The sequence below is a fragment of the Andrographis paniculata genome, unplaced genomic scaffold (genome assembly GCF_009805555.1).
Source record: "Andrographis paniculata isolate CXL003 unplaced genomic scaffold, ASM980555v1 Contig62END, whole genome shotgun sequence".
NCBI classification, from domain to species: domain Eukaryota; kingdom Viridiplantae; phylum Streptophyta; class Magnoliopsida; order Lamiales; family Acanthaceae; genus Andrographis; species Andrographis paniculata.
This window is the reverse complement of record NW_026137598.1, coordinates 8,113,076-8,131,034: the sequence shown is the minus strand read 5'-3', so window position 1 is coordinate 8,131,034 and position 17,959 is coordinate 8,113,076. Positions and strand designations below refer to the sequence as shown.

At 29.6% G+C, this 17,959-nt stretch overlaps 2 protein-coding genes across 2 annotated transcripts; one reads left to right on the top strand and one right to left on the bottom strand.

Moving 5' to 3' along the window:
- Positions 1-44: 44 nt before the first annotated feature.
- LOC127260807 (lysine histidine transporter-like 6) lies at positions 45-2,248 on the top strand. The gene is made up of 7 exons (XM_051288749.1): positions 45-185; positions 318-442; positions 562-948; positions 1,034-1,533; positions 1,606-1,697; positions 1,797-1,865; positions 1,972-2,248. Exons 1-7 carry the CDS (start codon positions 150-152, stop codon positions 2,068-2,070), a joined length of 1,308 nt encoding a protein of 435 aa, XP_051144706.1. The 5' UTR covers positions 45-149; the 3' UTR covers positions 2,071-2,248.
- Positions 2,249-2,559: 311 nt separating this feature from the next.
- LOC127260808 (GDT1-like protein 4) lies at positions 2,560-7,235 on the bottom strand. Its single transcript, XM_051288750.1, has 13 exons — positions 7,012-7,235; positions 6,854-6,922; positions 6,112-6,171; positions 5,991-6,038; positions 4,001-4,086; positions 3,852-3,888; positions 3,733-3,780; positions 3,547-3,615; positions 3,420-3,464; positions 3,281-3,342; positions 3,090-3,162; positions 2,922-3,013; positions 2,560-2,834 (listed from the first exon to the last, which is right to left on the bottom strand). The coding sequence occupies exons 1-12, from the start codon at positions 7,030-7,032 to the stop codon at positions 2,942-2,944; spliced, it is 690 nt and encodes a 229-aa protein (XP_051144707.1). The 5' UTR covers positions 7,033-7,235; the 3' UTR covers positions 2,560-2,834; positions 2,922-2,941.
- Positions 7,236-17,959: the final 10,724 nt, after the last annotated feature.

The window sequence follows — 17,959 nt, the reverse complement described above, 5'->3', positions numbered from 1 at the left end:
CACTATACTCACTCTACTGCTCTCTCATGATTAATAGCTTATACTATATCAACCACCACTAACCTACCTCACTGCCTCCATACATACGTACATTAGCATCTTCCTTCCATTCATCCATCGATCACTTGCAGCACCGTTCTTCAACAACAATGGTTTCAGCCACAGCTTCTCCCCCACAGTTCAAAGTAATATTAATCTATCCATTTTCTACTGTTTGTGTTCAGAAAATAATGAGTATGAAGAAGAAGAAGAAGAAGAAGAAGAAGAAGAAGAAGAAGAAGAAGATATTTTAATGATGGTTGCTGTTGCTGTTGCAGGAAGTTCCGACGTCCGGCGAACGGGCTAGAAACGCGAAATGGTGGTACTCGACTTTTCACACCGTGACGGCAATGGTCGGCGCCGGAGTCCTCAGCCTGCCTTACGCCATGGCCTACTTAGGATGGTACGTATCGTCGTCTCAATTGAATTTCAAAAAATCCCCAAATTTGATGAAATTAGGGTTTCCGAATCGAATTTGAATCTGAATTTGAATTTGAATCATCCTGAGTCGTCGCTCCCCAGGGGTCCCGGGACCTTGGTGATGGTGGTGTCGTGGTGCATCACGCTGCACACGATGTGGCAGATGGTTCAGCTCCACGAGTGCGTCCCGGGCACCCGGTTCGACCGGTACCTGGACCTGGGCCGGCACGCCTTCGGGCCTAACCTCGGGCCCTGGATCGTCCTCCCTCAGCAGCTCATCGTCCAGGTCGGCTGCGACATTGTTTACATGGTCACCGGCGGCAAATGCCTCCAGAAATTCTTCCAAATCGTCTGCTCCACCCACTGCGCCCAATTCCGACAGTCCTACTGGATCTGCATCTTCGGCGCCCTCCACTTCTTCCTCTCCCAGCTCCCGGACTTCAACTCCGTCTCCGCCGTCTCCCTCGCCGCCGCCCTCATGTCCCTCTGGTACGTACCCTACTAACTACAAATATATATATATACAATTAATTAATTGATTAATTAATTATTTATTTAATTTAAAATTAATTAGCTATTCGACGATAGCGTGGGTGGGGTGCCTGAGCAAGGGTCGGGGGAGCGAGGTGAGCTACGGGTACAAGAAGACGAGCGGCGGGGACTACATGTTCAGAGTGTTTAATGCGTTGGGGCAGATCACGTTTGCCTACGCCGGCCATGCGGTGGCGCTGGAGATTCAGGCGACGATTCCGTCGACGCCGGAGAAGCCGTCGAGGGTGGCGATGTGGAAGGGGGCAGTTCTGGCCTACTTCATCAATGGCATCTGCTACTTCCCTGTGGCCATCATAGGCTACTGGGCCTTCGGACACGACGTCGCCGACAATGTCCTGGTGGCCCTCGAGAGGCCCGCCTGGCTCATCGCCGCCGCCAATCTCATGGTCGTCGTTCATGTCATCGGAAGCTATCAGGTCTACGCCATGCCCGTTTTTGACATTCTTGAGAGATCTGTCGTCAAGAGATGGAGCATCCCGCCCGGCCTTATGCTCAGGCTTCTTGTTCGATCGTCTTACGTTGGTCAGAAACCAATTACAGATTTCAAATATATATAGATTTAATTGATTCGTTAATTGGTTTATCTAATTGCAGCTTTCACACTGTTTGTTGGTGTAACCTTCCCATTTTTTGGGGACCTTCTTGGTTTCTTTGGCGGATTTGGCTTTGCTCCTACTTCCTACTTCGTAAGCCTTCCTTCTAAATTCTCATCTGCAATTAGTGAATTAATTAAGTTATCATTATCATCATTATTTCAATTCGTGTTTAAATTATATGTTGTCCAGCTGCCAAGTGTGATATGGCTGAGGATTATGAAGCCAAAGAGATTCAGTCGTTCATGGATCATCAACTGGGTAAGAACAAAACCAGCATTCTCCTATCCTATCCTATCTTAGTTAAGGTTAAATCTGATCAAAATCTTGGAGCTAGGTACTAAATAGTGATCCTAAATCATTGCAGCTATGCATATTCATAGGAGTGTTCATCATGGTGGCATCAACCATTGGTGGGCTCAGGAATATTGTTGCTGATTCCTCAACTTATCAATTTTATTCCTAAATAAAATCCTACTAAACTCAGCTTTGTAAGAAATGCTGTTCCGTACAACTGTAATGTAAGCAAAGCAATCACCATCTGGAAAAAGCATATGTAATAAAAAAAGACTTGCAAGCTATAAAGGATTTCTAGTTCAGCTACCATTTTCACAAAACCTGGTTTGGTAACTAGACCCCACAAATATATATTGCTTCAAGAGCAAATCACTTCGCTAAATGCATTTCCTTTAGGTAAATTAAGTGTGTACCTAATTAGGACATCATCTGATCACACACTTTTCTCCAACAAGGCAGGGACGTGCTTTCCGAGCCCGATCCCGCCTCGCCACGCCTCGTACTCTGAAGAGAAATAACAAGACTAATTGTCTAAGGTCATTTCTCACCAACCAAGTAGTTACTTTCCCACTAATTGTCTAAGGTCATTTCTCACCAACCAAGATATTAACTTTGCCTTCTAAAGAGGATAAAACAAAATAGCAAAGAGGTCGGGACATATATCTAATCTTTTCTTGATGAGCATGTGATGATACAATTTGCGCTACCGGGCTTCAAAAGAACTCAATGTTTCAATCACTGCATAATGGTAGTGCCTGTATTTCTAAACACTTGGTGAGTGTGCTGAATGTAAAAGATAAGATTCGAAAAAGCATGTAAACTCAGTTCAGTTTTCCAAATTTCTTGGGATCAAATTGATGGACTGATCTGCCTATCAGTTTGTTTACCCCCTACAATGTAAAGCTGTCCATGTTCACCGAATATCTTGATCGTCTGCAAGTGAGAACAAAATCAAGAAAATCTTGGCATCAGAGTTTTCAAGAAATGACAATAAGAAACCTGAAGGGATTTCTGACTAACCTCTAGTGAATCTTTAAATTTCACGACTCAACTGATGAGAGAAATGATTGGATTCCAAAAACAATGAAAAGAACTCCCCCAGAGAGTGAGACCTACATTACCATGGGTCAAATGGCTAGGTCAGCAAGGATTGAAAATTTTTAAAAGTGTAGAAATCCAGAAACTTACGAATTTTTCAGATATTTGTGTTGCCAAGCTTTTCCCTCCGAGGACAGCAGCAGTAGTGCACAAAGCTTGTCCGCTGATAGAAAACCAAATCAAATCAAACATGTCCGAATAAACAAGTTTTGTATCGAAAATCATGGTATAGATCATACTCATCAACAATTTGAGTAAAAGTATTAGATAGGAAAGGTTACATGATTCCACCAAGAACAACACCCAAAGGATTCTCATCAGCAGCCAAACCAATCGTGGCAAGCTGGAAAACAAATTTTGTCATCCTATCAGAGTTACCTTTTATAAAAATAATCACATATGCACCCAATCTTAGCTTACCTGACTCTTATCACCCCACTCCCCAAAGAAAGTAATGGAGAATGCCTGTGAAAAGAAAATGGATTGTTTATTCATAATAGTGGAATTCAAATACAGATAGAGATTAGATAAGTGGGAAAATTAGAACCTTCAGCAAGATGGGGGAAAAGAATTGAGTAAGAAAGGGTCGACTTTGCTTTTTCTTATCATCAGCATCCTAGAACAACATTAAACAGAAAAAACACAGTTAGGAGATGCATTGTTTCAACTCTGGCAGACATTGATTATAGAGAAGAGAATAAATATCTTTTGATTTATTAAAATAAATCCTTACCTTATTATTTTCTCTGGTTTGCCCACCATTAGCTTTTATATCGGCATTCTAGCACATCATAAAAATGAGGTTAAAAAAAGTGTTACTTCAAGGCAGGTGACGGAACACGAGATACTAACCAATTCTTTTTCAACTTCAGCAAACTCTTCACTCTCACTGTTGTAATAGAAAACAAAATCAACTGAATGTTTTAGTTAAAAGAAACAAAAATATATCTTCGTTCAGCAATAAGTGCGTAATGGAGAAAGGGAAAGTAGCAGTTCATTACCCCTCATTGAATGCATCCCACAGGGACCACAAGCCGAATCCCAGAAACAGTAGTGTTGTGATATGGTGAGTCCACTTACGTGGAATCTGCATCGATAGAACACATATTAAACGTATGTTACAGAAAACTGGTCCCCTATGTCATATAATATAGATGCAAATATTATTTGTTGGTGCAATTTGCTTCCATAATTGACAGCCTAAAACCAAAAAGATGAACTAAATATATATGCATACAGAAAGGGCCAAACCCTTCTGCAGAGTAATATTATAAATACTGCATTTCAGACTTTCAGTCATGATTACTTCAGGCAACTTGGAACGCAATTCAACTACTGGTCTTTCAGGCACAGTGATTACTACATGGTCAATTTGTGATTAATAAAGACGATATGAACAAGAGCCAACAATAGCCATTTGTGCAATTGGAGGTGGTAATAAAAAGGAATGTTTTCTAGCACAAAAGGTATTCAAAACGATCACAGAGAGACGATGGTCCACCTGTTAGAGATATCAATGGCAATACAAATCACTGTGATAGAACTTAGGGTTAGTATACTGTTAGTGCAACTTTTAACATGTTAACTTAGGGTGTGTTTGTTTGGGGGATTGGATTTTAAATGCACTGTTCTATCTCATTTTTTTTCTCAAAAACATCAACTCAAACACCTATTTTTCATTTTTTAAATTATACTAAAAATCAATTTTACATTCAAAACATCACATCAACACCTATTTATATCATATCATATAACTATTCAAATTCAAAACTTTTACTATTCAAATCCTAACTTAAAATTCAAACCCCCAAACAAACACACCCTTAGCCAATTTCTACTCTTCAGGGAAGCAGGAGCTCGGATTGAAAGATGATGGTTTTGACAGGAAAGCGACAGAGGTCAAGTGCAATTTATAACCGGATCAATAATATGTGACAGGTGTAGAACCTAAAAAATTAAATCACAACACTGTTCCACCAGATTTGGATTTCGGATTCAAGTTGAAGGCGGTGGTTGAGTCCTAGAGCACTTTCAGGATTGAAGCAACAGAGCTCTATTTTTTTTATTCTTTCAGTTTAATCTCAAATTTTAGTCATCTGTATCCGCATACCCTGATTTCCATCAAACAACAGAGACTCAGTCATCAGATTTTTTTCTTGGTCATTCCTGAAATTTTCTTGAAACTTTTCACTGTCAAACCTAACTTCATGAACCAACCACCTCACTTCCTAGACTTAAGTCCATTGTTTACCCTACTGTTAGTTCCTCCCATTAATTGACAGCCTCATCAACAGACAGACCATACTTTAGCACTTACCTTAGTTTCATCTTACAGTAGGTTCAGAACCTTTAGAGACTCAAACCAGTTAGAATCAACATGCTTAACCAATTCTTCAGTACATCAATATTCTTTCTACAAATTGACAGTCAGGACCAGCAGAAGTGCCATTTGACAGTGGACCAACTGCTACACCCACATAGTGTTTGTATAGATCCTATCATTGGCTCAACAATAAATATTTATATAATTTTGATTGAATCTGGAGCAATCTTCAAGTCTGTGTTATCATTTATGTTCAACTTTGAATTGTTGTTATCAAGTCTGTTATGTTTCTGTTTGTGTCAGTTGGTACTAGCTTTACACAACACTGTCCCAAGAAATATGTGGCTGCAGAGCATCCACATAAAATAGAAATCGTGGCAAAGTATGACAGTAAGAAACCAAATGTACAGCTTAAATTTAACTCAAGAACAAAGATTCATGATGAAACTACAATAGTATATTAAAGGGAATAGTGGTCCCAAGGAAACATAAATTGCAGGATAGGATAGAACTAAGTGGTTATGGTAACCATAGTCCTACTCACTGTAATTTCAATTTTTTTTCATATCTTATATAATACAAAATAAAAAGAGTATCAATAGAAGCAATCACTATGATCTATTATCAACAGAAGCATTGCTAAACTGCAATTTGGTTAGAACAGTTACCAGATTCGGAGCAGCCCAGCCCACAACAGCTGATAATATAGTCATAACCTAGCCATCAACAAAAATTTGCAATTACTCAAGAACTTTGACAAGTTGAAGTTGGAGATATAGAGTATCTTACAATCAAAGCTCCAAGGCAACCTGACAACACAAGCCTTCTCGGGTGGCGCATTGCTAGTATCTGAAACAAGCAATATTGCCCAATCAGGCCAATAGCTAGAAACTTAGGCTCTACATACATACATCGAGAAATCATTTTTGCCCCTATTCATCTAAGTAACATTTTAAAAAGACATGAAATCAAATAAACTTTTACTATTTTACAAAATTTCCAAAACTACAAAACTTTCAAAATCATATATCTAAACCAAGCCTAAGGAAAATTTAATCAATTATATTATGCTACAAAGATCAAGAAACAATCTGGGCACAGAAGAAATACAAAACCTTAGGACCATGAATTGCACAACCAGAGCAACCAGAGACCAGAACAGTCATCAGAAGCGAGCTTTAAAAACATGATTCTACCTTCATGAATGCATCTTATCTCTAAGAATTTGCACACCAATTTCCATCATTACAGATATCATTTTACATAGTTTGAAAAACTAAACGAGACAATAAAATGCAAACAACATCATTTCAGCTTTCAAACTGCTGAAGAATTTCACTAAAAAACTGCTCATAACAGAACGCTATAATCAGTAAGAAAAATCCAAATTGAACTCCGTACTGTTACAAGTACTCAATTTTCCGTTTCGCAGCAGATCCGAGAAAAAGTAATAACTCCACCATTTAAATCAAAGATTTCAATAAACTAATATCAGCCGAATTGAACATTCATCGAATTCTATGAATCTTACTGCAGCCGCAAAAAAAGTCTTGTCCCCGATCTCGGACAAAATCGTCATTGCTAGGGACTTCGAAAAACCCTACCAATTTCACAAACCACACACGTCAACAATCCAAAAAGGTTAAAGCAAGTCAAATTAGATAATCAACAGCTAGGTACGCCGATTACTTGAACGACAGAAAGATCCATCTTTTCCCCGTGTATCCTTCCGCAAAGAAAACAAAAACAACTCCGATCGATCAACGGAAGGAAATCTTGTAGTTCGGACTCCGTGCCTCACACGGCGGTGGACGGCGGAGGCCGGAGATTGGTGGAATCCTCAGCGGCTGAGATTTCGTAGCGCCCAGAATCAAGTGTCGCGACTCGTCTAGTCTTATGTGGTACACACGATGTTGCCCTATCTATTATTCATTAACAATAATAATAATAATAATAATAATAATAAAATATATTTTATATTTATACATAATATAAGTACAAATTACTAACATTGTATTATATGAATAATTAATTCGTCTATTGTTAATGAATCGTTTAAAAGTACATGACTTTTGAGATTCCCTGTGAAATACGCCACTCACTAATTGTACGCGTACATAGATAACAAAATCAAGAATATTTAAATAATAATCAAATTCAATACCCATATTTTTGAAATAAAAAAGGAGCCACATTCAATACTTTTTTATCATTATTATTATATAAAATTAAATAAAAGATAGCCTTTTTCCACTAAGTGTGAAAGTGGAAGATAGATGGAATCGAGATGTATGTATCAATGTATCTACATGTATTATAATGATAAGTGACTGAAAGCATATGCTCCTTCTAGCTTTAATTAAATATTTATTCAATGACTGTTTGTTTGTTTGAATTTTTGTGTGTTTTTTGTTTGCCATTTTTTTTTATTATTATTATTCGCATTTTTTTTTATACTTTTTTTTTTTTTTTTTTTGCTTAAAATATCATATTAAATATTAATATCTCCGTCCCACATACCGCGTCTGCTACGCTGTAGACACGGTATTTTAGGAGGGATGTAATTAGTAGATAATTAATAATGTATTAGTGAAAATAATTATTCTATAATATAAATAATTATAAATTAACATTAAGATAATTAGTTTAATTAAAATTTAAAAAAAAAATTAAAAAGTTTAAAATGAGATTAAAATGTATAATCATTTTCAAAAAAGGAAAGTGACACAGTACTTGAACATAGTATATGGGACGGAGGAAGTATTTTAATATCAAATTTACATTAATTTTCTCCAAAATCAACAGATTTTATTTTATTTTATTAAAAAAGAAAAAAAAAAAAAAAAAAAAAAAAGAAGAAGAAAAAAAAGAGAGAACTTGAGATCTGTATTTTTATTCGATAAAGGAGAGTTATTGTATAACATCATAATAGTAAAACATATGTATCATGTATAATGCTTCTTCATTAAGATTTATATTTTTATATAGTATAAAATAAAGACAAGATTAAACACAAACAAACACGCCAAATAATATATCTTATATATATATAAAGTATTAGTAATACTATAATTTGGAAGAACAAAATTTATATATATATATATATATGATGTAATATAAATAAATATTGTATACGATGTTTTAAATGAATATTAATCTTTTTACTAATGTATATATCAAATAAAAATAAATATTTAATTTAATAAATTTGGTGATTTTTATTTTTTGATAAATAATGGGAACAGGTCCAATCTCAAAAAATATAAAAAATAAAATAAAAGACTTCTAATGTTACACTCACACATATGTTCATTTTTTGTAGATTCTATTTCATGGTTGTACGGACATTCTGCTATTTTTGTTGACAATTTAAAATAATAACTGTAATAAAATAAAACTACCTGTAATTGAAATTTTATTATAATATACTACTATAAGATAAAGAATAACTTTTAAACTAAACATAGTGGCGGAAATAATAATATTTTATTTCAACATTTCTCCCTAAATGAATTTCCTAATTGTTTTGCAGATCAGCTTTGTCGGGTAAGTATTGTCCCATATTGCTAAATATGTGAGAATTAAGGCACTCCACCTATCACTAATTGGTTTTAAATTGAATGTCCGAATTCTATATTATATATTTGTAACGAAATTTTATTACAAAATTAATAATTTCTTATAGTATTCCTTCTTAATATGCTATTTGAGCGAAGCATATTGGGGAAGAGATATAGATTAATTATACATTGTATTGGATACATGAAAAAATGGCATAGAAATAAAAATAAATATATCAATCTTGTTTATTTGCCCTCTGGGAATTGAAAATAGATAAATAATAATTTTCTATTTTATATTTAAAAAAAAAAAAAAAACAATGTAGAAGAATAAAGAGATTTGAATCTGCAGGATATATATATAGTTTGTCTCAATTCTTTTCATTCTATAAAAGAAAAAAAATAAATAAATAACGTTTTTAAAGTATATATATAATTTTTTCTGTATTGTGTTGTCACACCATCCTTCGCATTCAGATAGTTCTAATATAGATACATATTGATTAATATATTTTTAATTTTATTTTTTATTTTTTAATAACGTGAGAATTTCAACCGCTATCCGAAATGCGCACTGGATAAACTTTCAGCCAAACCTAATATCTTGCAAATATATCGATTAATATATTTTTAAATTATTAATTATATATATTGTAGATATATATATACACATAAAAAAAACAAAAAAAATATCTTTATATTTAATTTTTCGAAGCTGCTACCTGTATAAGTATGATGCAACATTTTTTTTTTTTTTTGTATCGTTTGATTTTTTTATTTTATTACATAAAATAATCTAAAATCAAAGAAAATAGAAAGAACTCAATTGTTGTGAAATAAAATAAATAAAAAAATTTTAAATTAAAATAGTTGTTTAATGTAATATAAATACGTATTCATGAGATGTTTTGAATGTAAAATTAGATTTTAATGTAATAAAATAAATAAAAAATAAGTGTTCATTTGATATTGTTTTTATCAAATAAATTGTAATAATAAAATTAGAGATAAATCTTGCACAAACTTTTAAGATAAATTTATATTGAGTGGTGGGTTTTTACATCAAATATTGGTTTCTCCTTACAGATTTTTTTATTTTTAGTTTTTGGGTCCAATTTAAATGGATATTGATTCTGTAGGTATAATAAAACAAAATTTGAGGATGAATCAAATGGCAGTTAGAGTTTTCTTTTGTTCGTATGTTATGTTTTATTTGAGTTTTTATATAACTATATTTTAATATAATTAGTAAAAAAGTTATTATTTTATAAATGCAAACCAAATAAATTCTACCCTACCCCACCCCACCTGAATAAAATTCATCACATGGCAATAAAATCTACTCGGTAGCTGCTACGTTATTTATGCTTCAAAACAATCAAATATCAATTCGGACCCTACTTTCGTACTTCTATTATTATTACTACTTCAATTGACCATGAGTCATACAGTACTATATTCGTCTTAATTTGTGTGTTCTTATTTTTATTTTTAAAATTAATTATTTTATACTTAGGTTTTTTATACCAATACAATTTATAAAGTAATCGGCAATAAAAGTAACGACAAATTATAAAAACATATAAATATTATGTCTTATGTTCTATAATAGTTGGCAAGTTTTTTTGTTTTAACTTGTCTTTTTTTTTTTTTTTTTTTTTAATATAAGTTTATCAATATCAAATATATAAGACAAATACTATAAATTAACATAATTAAATTATTAATATCTTACCTGTAAAATCTACTTATAACTCTTTTATTGTTATCTATCTCCCTAATTAACTTAATTAAATTTCTTAACATTTTACACATATTCTCAGTCTCACTCAAAAAAAACTTTTATTTTTATATGTTTTCAATAAACATATATTTTTATTTATGTTTAAAAATTTTCATTTTATTTATAAAATTATTTTATATTAATCATAAATAAATAAAAATATGTTTTTATCTAATTGCAGTATATAAAATTATATTATCTACAAAATAATATATAATATATAAAATATTTAAATATATACTTTAAATTTTATTTAATTTATATTTTAAAAATATCACCATTACTACTTACATAAAAATTAATAAAATTATATTACAATATACTATTATTAATTTATTAAACTATATTTCTTTAAATATTTTATCACTAATCAAAAGTATCAATTGCTTTGAGATAAAGGTAATATATTATAAAAATATTCGAAACAAAAATAAATAAATAAATTTAGACGAAGTTAGTACGATTTCATTAACTTGTTTTACTTCTAAAGAAAATATTATGAGTTTAAAAACTCAGAATATCTCAAATTAAAAAGTATAGTAATATAATATTCTTTCTATCTACTAACAAGTAACAAATAACATATATTTTATTGAATAGAATATTTACAAATAATAATTATATTTTCTTATTTAGTAAGTGTAGTAGATCTCATGGCATTAATAAAATATACTGTTCTTTCATACTAAAAATACTCAAGTCAATTTTTTCCATTTTTTTTTTATTATATGAGAACTTGTCACGGCTAGTGTCTTATGGTAAACTTCCGGGATGACATGCAAAATCTAAAGATATCAGAGATTTTGAAATTTTACGATCACAAGTCTACTGCATACTAATAGGGTTTACTTTACGGACTTATCATGCCTAGTGTAAGTATAAATTAGGGAAGTTTGTCAATTTATATTTTACTTTTTTATATTATTATTAGTATTACAATTCATAAAATCATTGTCAATAAATATATTAACTATCAGTATAATATCAATATTGTTTAAGTTTTATGTAAAAAAAAAAAACAAACTTCTTTTTGGAAGAGAGGTAGTATACTTTTCATAAAATCTTACATCTAGATAATATTAAAAAGTAAAGAAAAAATATTATAAAAATAATATTTAAATGGACTATTTAATTCTTATAGAGTAGCTGTGTTTGGTTGGTGTTTTTATATTTACTTTTCTATTTTTTTGTTTGAATTTTGTAATATATCCGTCCGACTCTAAGAGTTCATTTACCTTTTGCGTGTTAATTTTTAAATATTAATTATTATATAAAAAAACAGTATGAATTAAGAAAAAAAATTGCAAAAATACTTCTATTAGTGTCTTATAATACCAATATAAGGTAAAAACAAATTATACAAATATAATGATATTTTTAATATTAAGTACAATGATGCAAAAGATAAATGTGACCTTGGAGGCGGACGAAGAATATTTATTACTCCCTCCGTCCATTTACAAGAGTTACATTTACTTTTGGCGCGGTGTTTACTAAATAATAGTATTTTAATTATAGTGAGTAGTTAAAAGTAGTGTAATGACATTTTTTCCCTTAGTTTTTTGTGTAAAAGTAATGATGTGATGTAAAGTAAGGGTATTTGTGGAAAAAAAATAAAATATTTAATGAAATGTAAACTTTGTAATTGGATGTCCCAAAATAGAAATATGTAAACCTTGTAAGCGGACGAATGAAGTATTTTGTAAGAAAAAAATAGTACTAATATATATATATTATAATAGTAAATTATTAAAATCCAAAAAAAAGCACATAATTTACATGAAAATCCTTAAAATCTGGCCATGTCACATGACAAGCACGACCTTTCACAACTAATTGATCTATCACTTAGTATCAAAAACTCCAAATTAAATTCCCTCTATATAAAAAAGAAAAATGAAACCAGCTATTTTCCTTAATTTTTTTCCCAATATCTTTAGGGTTTGCTCGTATGTAGGATTTTGTCAAAATTCTATTATTCATCCAAAATTTTCTCTCAAAAATATCAAATCAAAACATATATTTTTTTATTTTTTATATTATACTAAAAATCAATTTTACATTCAAAACATCATATCAATACCTATTTATATCACATCATACAACTATTCAAATTCAAAATTTTTACTATTCAAATCCCAACTCAAAATTCAAACTCCCGAACAAACATACCTAGGGTGTGTTCGTTTGATGGATTTGGATAAAATTCCACTATTCATCCAAAATTTCCCCCCAAAAAATATCAAATCAAACACCTATTTTTTATTTTTTATATTATACTAAAAATCAATTTTACATTCAAAACATCACATCATCACTTGTTTATATCACATCATACAACTATTCAAATTCAAAATTTTTACTATTCAAATCCCAACTCAAAATCCAAACCCCCCAAACAAACACACCCTAATTTATTTCGAGAAACAGCTATCCGAAGATTCAGTCGCAGAAGTAATAGCATTGCGGGGGCTCAAGGGTGTTGGGTCGCTGATTATTTTAAATATTTTGATTTTGGATATTGTATAGATATAATTTTTAAAATTTAAATAACTGACTATTTCTAATGATTTAATAATTTTATCTTTTTACAAATATTCGATTTAATTGTTCAAATATAATTATTTTAAGTTTATAATTTTATTTTTTTTTTATATTTGGAAAAATTAAATGAGCGTAAGACAAGCTAAAAATTTAACTATTTGTATATATACATTTTTAATTTAAATTTTATTATATAATTTTAAAATATATACTATACATTTTCTAAAAAAATTGGCTTTTGCCAATAAATTTTTTACTCCATTGGCTCTATTAATTATTTTAGCCTAAAAAAATTATATATAGAGTTATGCTAATTCGACCCTTAAAACTGCTCCAAAGATTGAATGCATACCATAATTAACCTCCTTAATGTATACTCCCTCCGTCTACTTATAATGTATATATTTACTTTTAGTGCGGTTTTTAAAAAATAATAATATTTTAATTATAGTGAGTAGTTAAAAGTAATTTAATGACATATTTGACCTTACTTTTTTGTGTAAAAGTAATAATGTGATGTAAAATAAGGGTATTTGTGGAAAAAAATGGGTATTAAATGAAATATTTAATTTGTAAATAAACGTTCCAAAATAGAAACATGTATACTTTCTAGTTGGACAAAGAAAATATTAGTCTTATAACTGTTATTATTATTATATATTTAATTATTCAATTTCATATTTTGGAGTCATCATTCCACAGAAAATCCCCCAACTCCTATAACAATAATCCGTAGAAATATAAAATAAAATAATATTTTATTTTATTTTTAAAAATTATAGTAGTAATTATTTTACAAATTAATTAATAATAAGTGGGCATGCAATGCATTATGCATGGATGGGAAGGATTGAATCATTGAATTCACACCTAACAAAAAGGACCTCACGTGACCTGCACGAGTACATTAATGACATTATTATTATTATTATTAGCCCTTTCGTTCTTTTATTAATATATTGACAAGTGAAAAAGATATGTGCCCACAATAATAACTTTTTATCTGTAGCAATAAAAATGAGGAGAATGCAAAAGCCATTAGAGATGGTGACCTCACATATTAAAAAACAATACTACTATTTATTAATATCCGATACCGACCCCATCTTCTTCCAATATTATTTATTATTCACACCTGTTTTTCTTCTTTACGTAAATGCCCCAAAAATATGAAATCAAAACATTCTTACATTACCGTACTGTAATTTACATTATTCGCTGCAATATACATGTCACATTAATTCATGTAATAACATAAATTTCAATAATTATATTATCAGCAGTAGCTAACCTTAATTCCCTGCAACCTGCGGCATAGATGTCTGAGCCTATAACGGCAACTGATGAGAACCGCCGCCGTCAGCGGCGGCGCGTGACGGACGTGCGATTAGGGTGGGGCCCCCACGTATGCGAAATTTATTCCAGCTGTCAGAAATATTGGGTATTATAGAGTATTGGTTATGGGAGGTGATGGCGAGCATATCCATGCATGCACATACATATCTCATAAAATATAAATATATATATATATATACATCAAATTAATTCCCAATTAATATTTCCTCCTAACAAAATTAATTTCTCTACTTGCTGCGGTTCTCTCTTCTCCCACACAGAGAGACATTAGTACATGTACATAAATAGTAGTAATAAATATTATAATACAAATTACATTACATAGCGACGCAGTACGTGTCTGTCGGAAAGGGGCAAGTCGGTTGTACAGTGGACTGGTTTTACTGGGTAATTTAGTACATGGAATTGCCTATTGTAACGATTAATATGTATGTTGCAGTACATATATTTAAATAAAATTAAAATATATAAATATATATATATAATCACAAATTAATTAAATATTCTCTCCGTACCTGATAAATTTAGATACAAAAAATTAAATAAATAAAATTAATAAGTAATTAAAAAATATATTACTAAAAATAATTATTGTATAATAAAAATAATTATATTTTAAAGTTAAAATAACTAAATAGCCTTAAAAAATTATAAATTATGAATTAAAACAAAAAAAAAAGAAAAAATTATAAGGAACATACTAAAATAAAAATAATAATAATTAATAATCTATGTGAGACAGAACCAATACAATAATAACATGTATACTTATGCGGTTTTATTGTGTATCTATCAGAATCGTGCCCTCAGCATGCATGTCATCAATTTTTATGTTATCCATTAAGCTACAATGATGACACATATTTACGAAGACAAAGACGTACATATATATATATATATATATTAGTTTTGTTTACATTATTAATTTTCACTTGTTCGTAACTATTTATTTTTCATAAAAATATAATATTAATTATATTTTTTAATATAAAACATCTAATTAAATATATTAAATATTTATTTTATTTTATTTTTAACTCTCAAAATTCTAAATTTTTTCAAAAACTTGTGTTTAAACGAAACCCTTATTATGTAATTATATTTTGAGAAGTTCCAATATCTGGCTGAGTGAAATTTTGTGCTTCTCTTAACGTTTTTTGGTTTCTTTTCCCTGATTCATATATAATATTTTTAAGTGAAATAATTATTATATGAAAAATTAGATATTATATATCTAACATCAGCGTATATAAATGTGAACCAATTTTATAATGGACAACCCTAAAACACAAATTTTAATTATTTTAAAGTAATAAAATTTGGAATAAAAATATATAAATTAAATACAGTATTTTAAATAGCAGATAAATGTGATGTATTAAAACAAACGTTAAATAATATAACTATTGTGATACAAATTATTATTATTATTATTTCTAATTCGAATGTGAAACCCAAACCGTTTACTAACCTAACGTACGTAAGGTAACCAAAGATTCTAACAAAATATGTGCCAAAAGTTTTAAATATACGTATGATGTAATATAGAATTAGATCGAATAAAATAAACTGATGGGGATGGCGTAGCAGACACGTGCAGGAGACACATCACGTGTTAGTGTTCGACAGCGAATTTCTTGTCGGAAAGCGGAGATGCATTTCCGCTCTGCCTCTGCACTGTTACACCGCTCGCCATTTATTAACAGGTCCAGACCACACCACTCCAATATAATAATAATAATAATAATAATAATCTATTAAGTCACATATATAACATCATGGTCCTTTCCTATGTGGGCGACGACGATACGCACTATTACCAAGTCTGAATTATGACAAAAATATCACTTTCAACTTGCAAGAAACAAACAAATTAAATATACCTAAAAAAAGTCAAAATCGATAAAATTACGACTAGATGTTGCAATTAGTGACACAACCAAACTTCAGAATTCTGAGGGCAGAGTTGTCCAATCAGATTTAGTTTTTTATGATTTGATTTTAATAATTATTTTTTTAATAAAATATTATTTAAATATAAAATTTAAATCAATTTTTCTTAGATCAAACTTAAAGAAATGGACGGTTTGTTTAGGAATATTTAAAATGGAGATAAAAGTATACGTATACATTACTTTCCACTATCACACACACACATATATATATATATATATTGATAATTGATGAAATTAAATTGAAGTGACGGAAATAAAGCATTACAGTTACGAAAATTTATTTCTTGTACAGTACAAATATTAGTTTATTGTTACCACAATATTTGACCATCTCATCTTTTAATGCGTTCAGATCCAATGATTATAAATATATATAATTATGATCTTATCATGGTCCACTTTTTATATCATTCTGGATATGCGTTGCTTTTATTATTTAATTTTACATTTTTTTTATTATTTAATTTTTATGATTTTTAATAAAATATTCTTAAACTAAAATTTTAAATTTTACAAAAAGCACACACATTCCCATCATTTCCAATGGCAGTGTGATTTCATATACTATAATTTTACTTTATTTTATTTTTACGCGCATTGAAGAGTTTTTTTAGAGAATATTTCTATAATTATAAAAGAAGATTATTGTTAATTTGCTACCGTATTTTGAATTTTAAATTTCAATTTAAATAATAGTTTTTACACAAAAAATATAAATACTTAGATATTAAAAAATCTGAAATAGAACTTAAGTAAATAGAACAATATTTTAGATTTGTTTATTTAGTGTTTGATTTTTTATTTATTTATTTTTTTTGAGATGTAAATAATTGTGTAGGAATATAAGAATAATACATCATTTGCCATTTGATTCTATCCTCAATCTCTTTGTAAAATATTATTACTAGCATTACACATATTGCCGGTATTTATTTTAATATATTGATCATATCTATATTATAACTAGACTTAATTTTGTGGTATACACAAATATTAAATAATTTAGTATTGTTTTCTATTATATTTATACTAATATATATAAAAATAATTTTTAAGTTGTTAAATATTTAAAGTATATTATTACTTAAAATATCATATCGATGCATATTTATATCACATTATACAATTATTTTATTTTTTTACTATACAAAACTCAAATACAAAATCCAAATCCCGAATCAAAACACCGTAAAAAAGTTTCTTTTTTTTTACTATTTTTTTTTGTAAAATTGAACAAATTTAACATTTCTACCATTTTAAAAATTTTCTAAAATTTCAGGATGTGTTTGGTTTATGTTTCAAACAGAACAAAATAATATGGACGGAATCTAAATTTTTACTATTTTCAAACCAAAACACAACTTTCAACCTACATTTGTAAGTTGTTTATATATTATAATAATAGTATTATAATTTTTTTAACAAAATGAAAATATTTT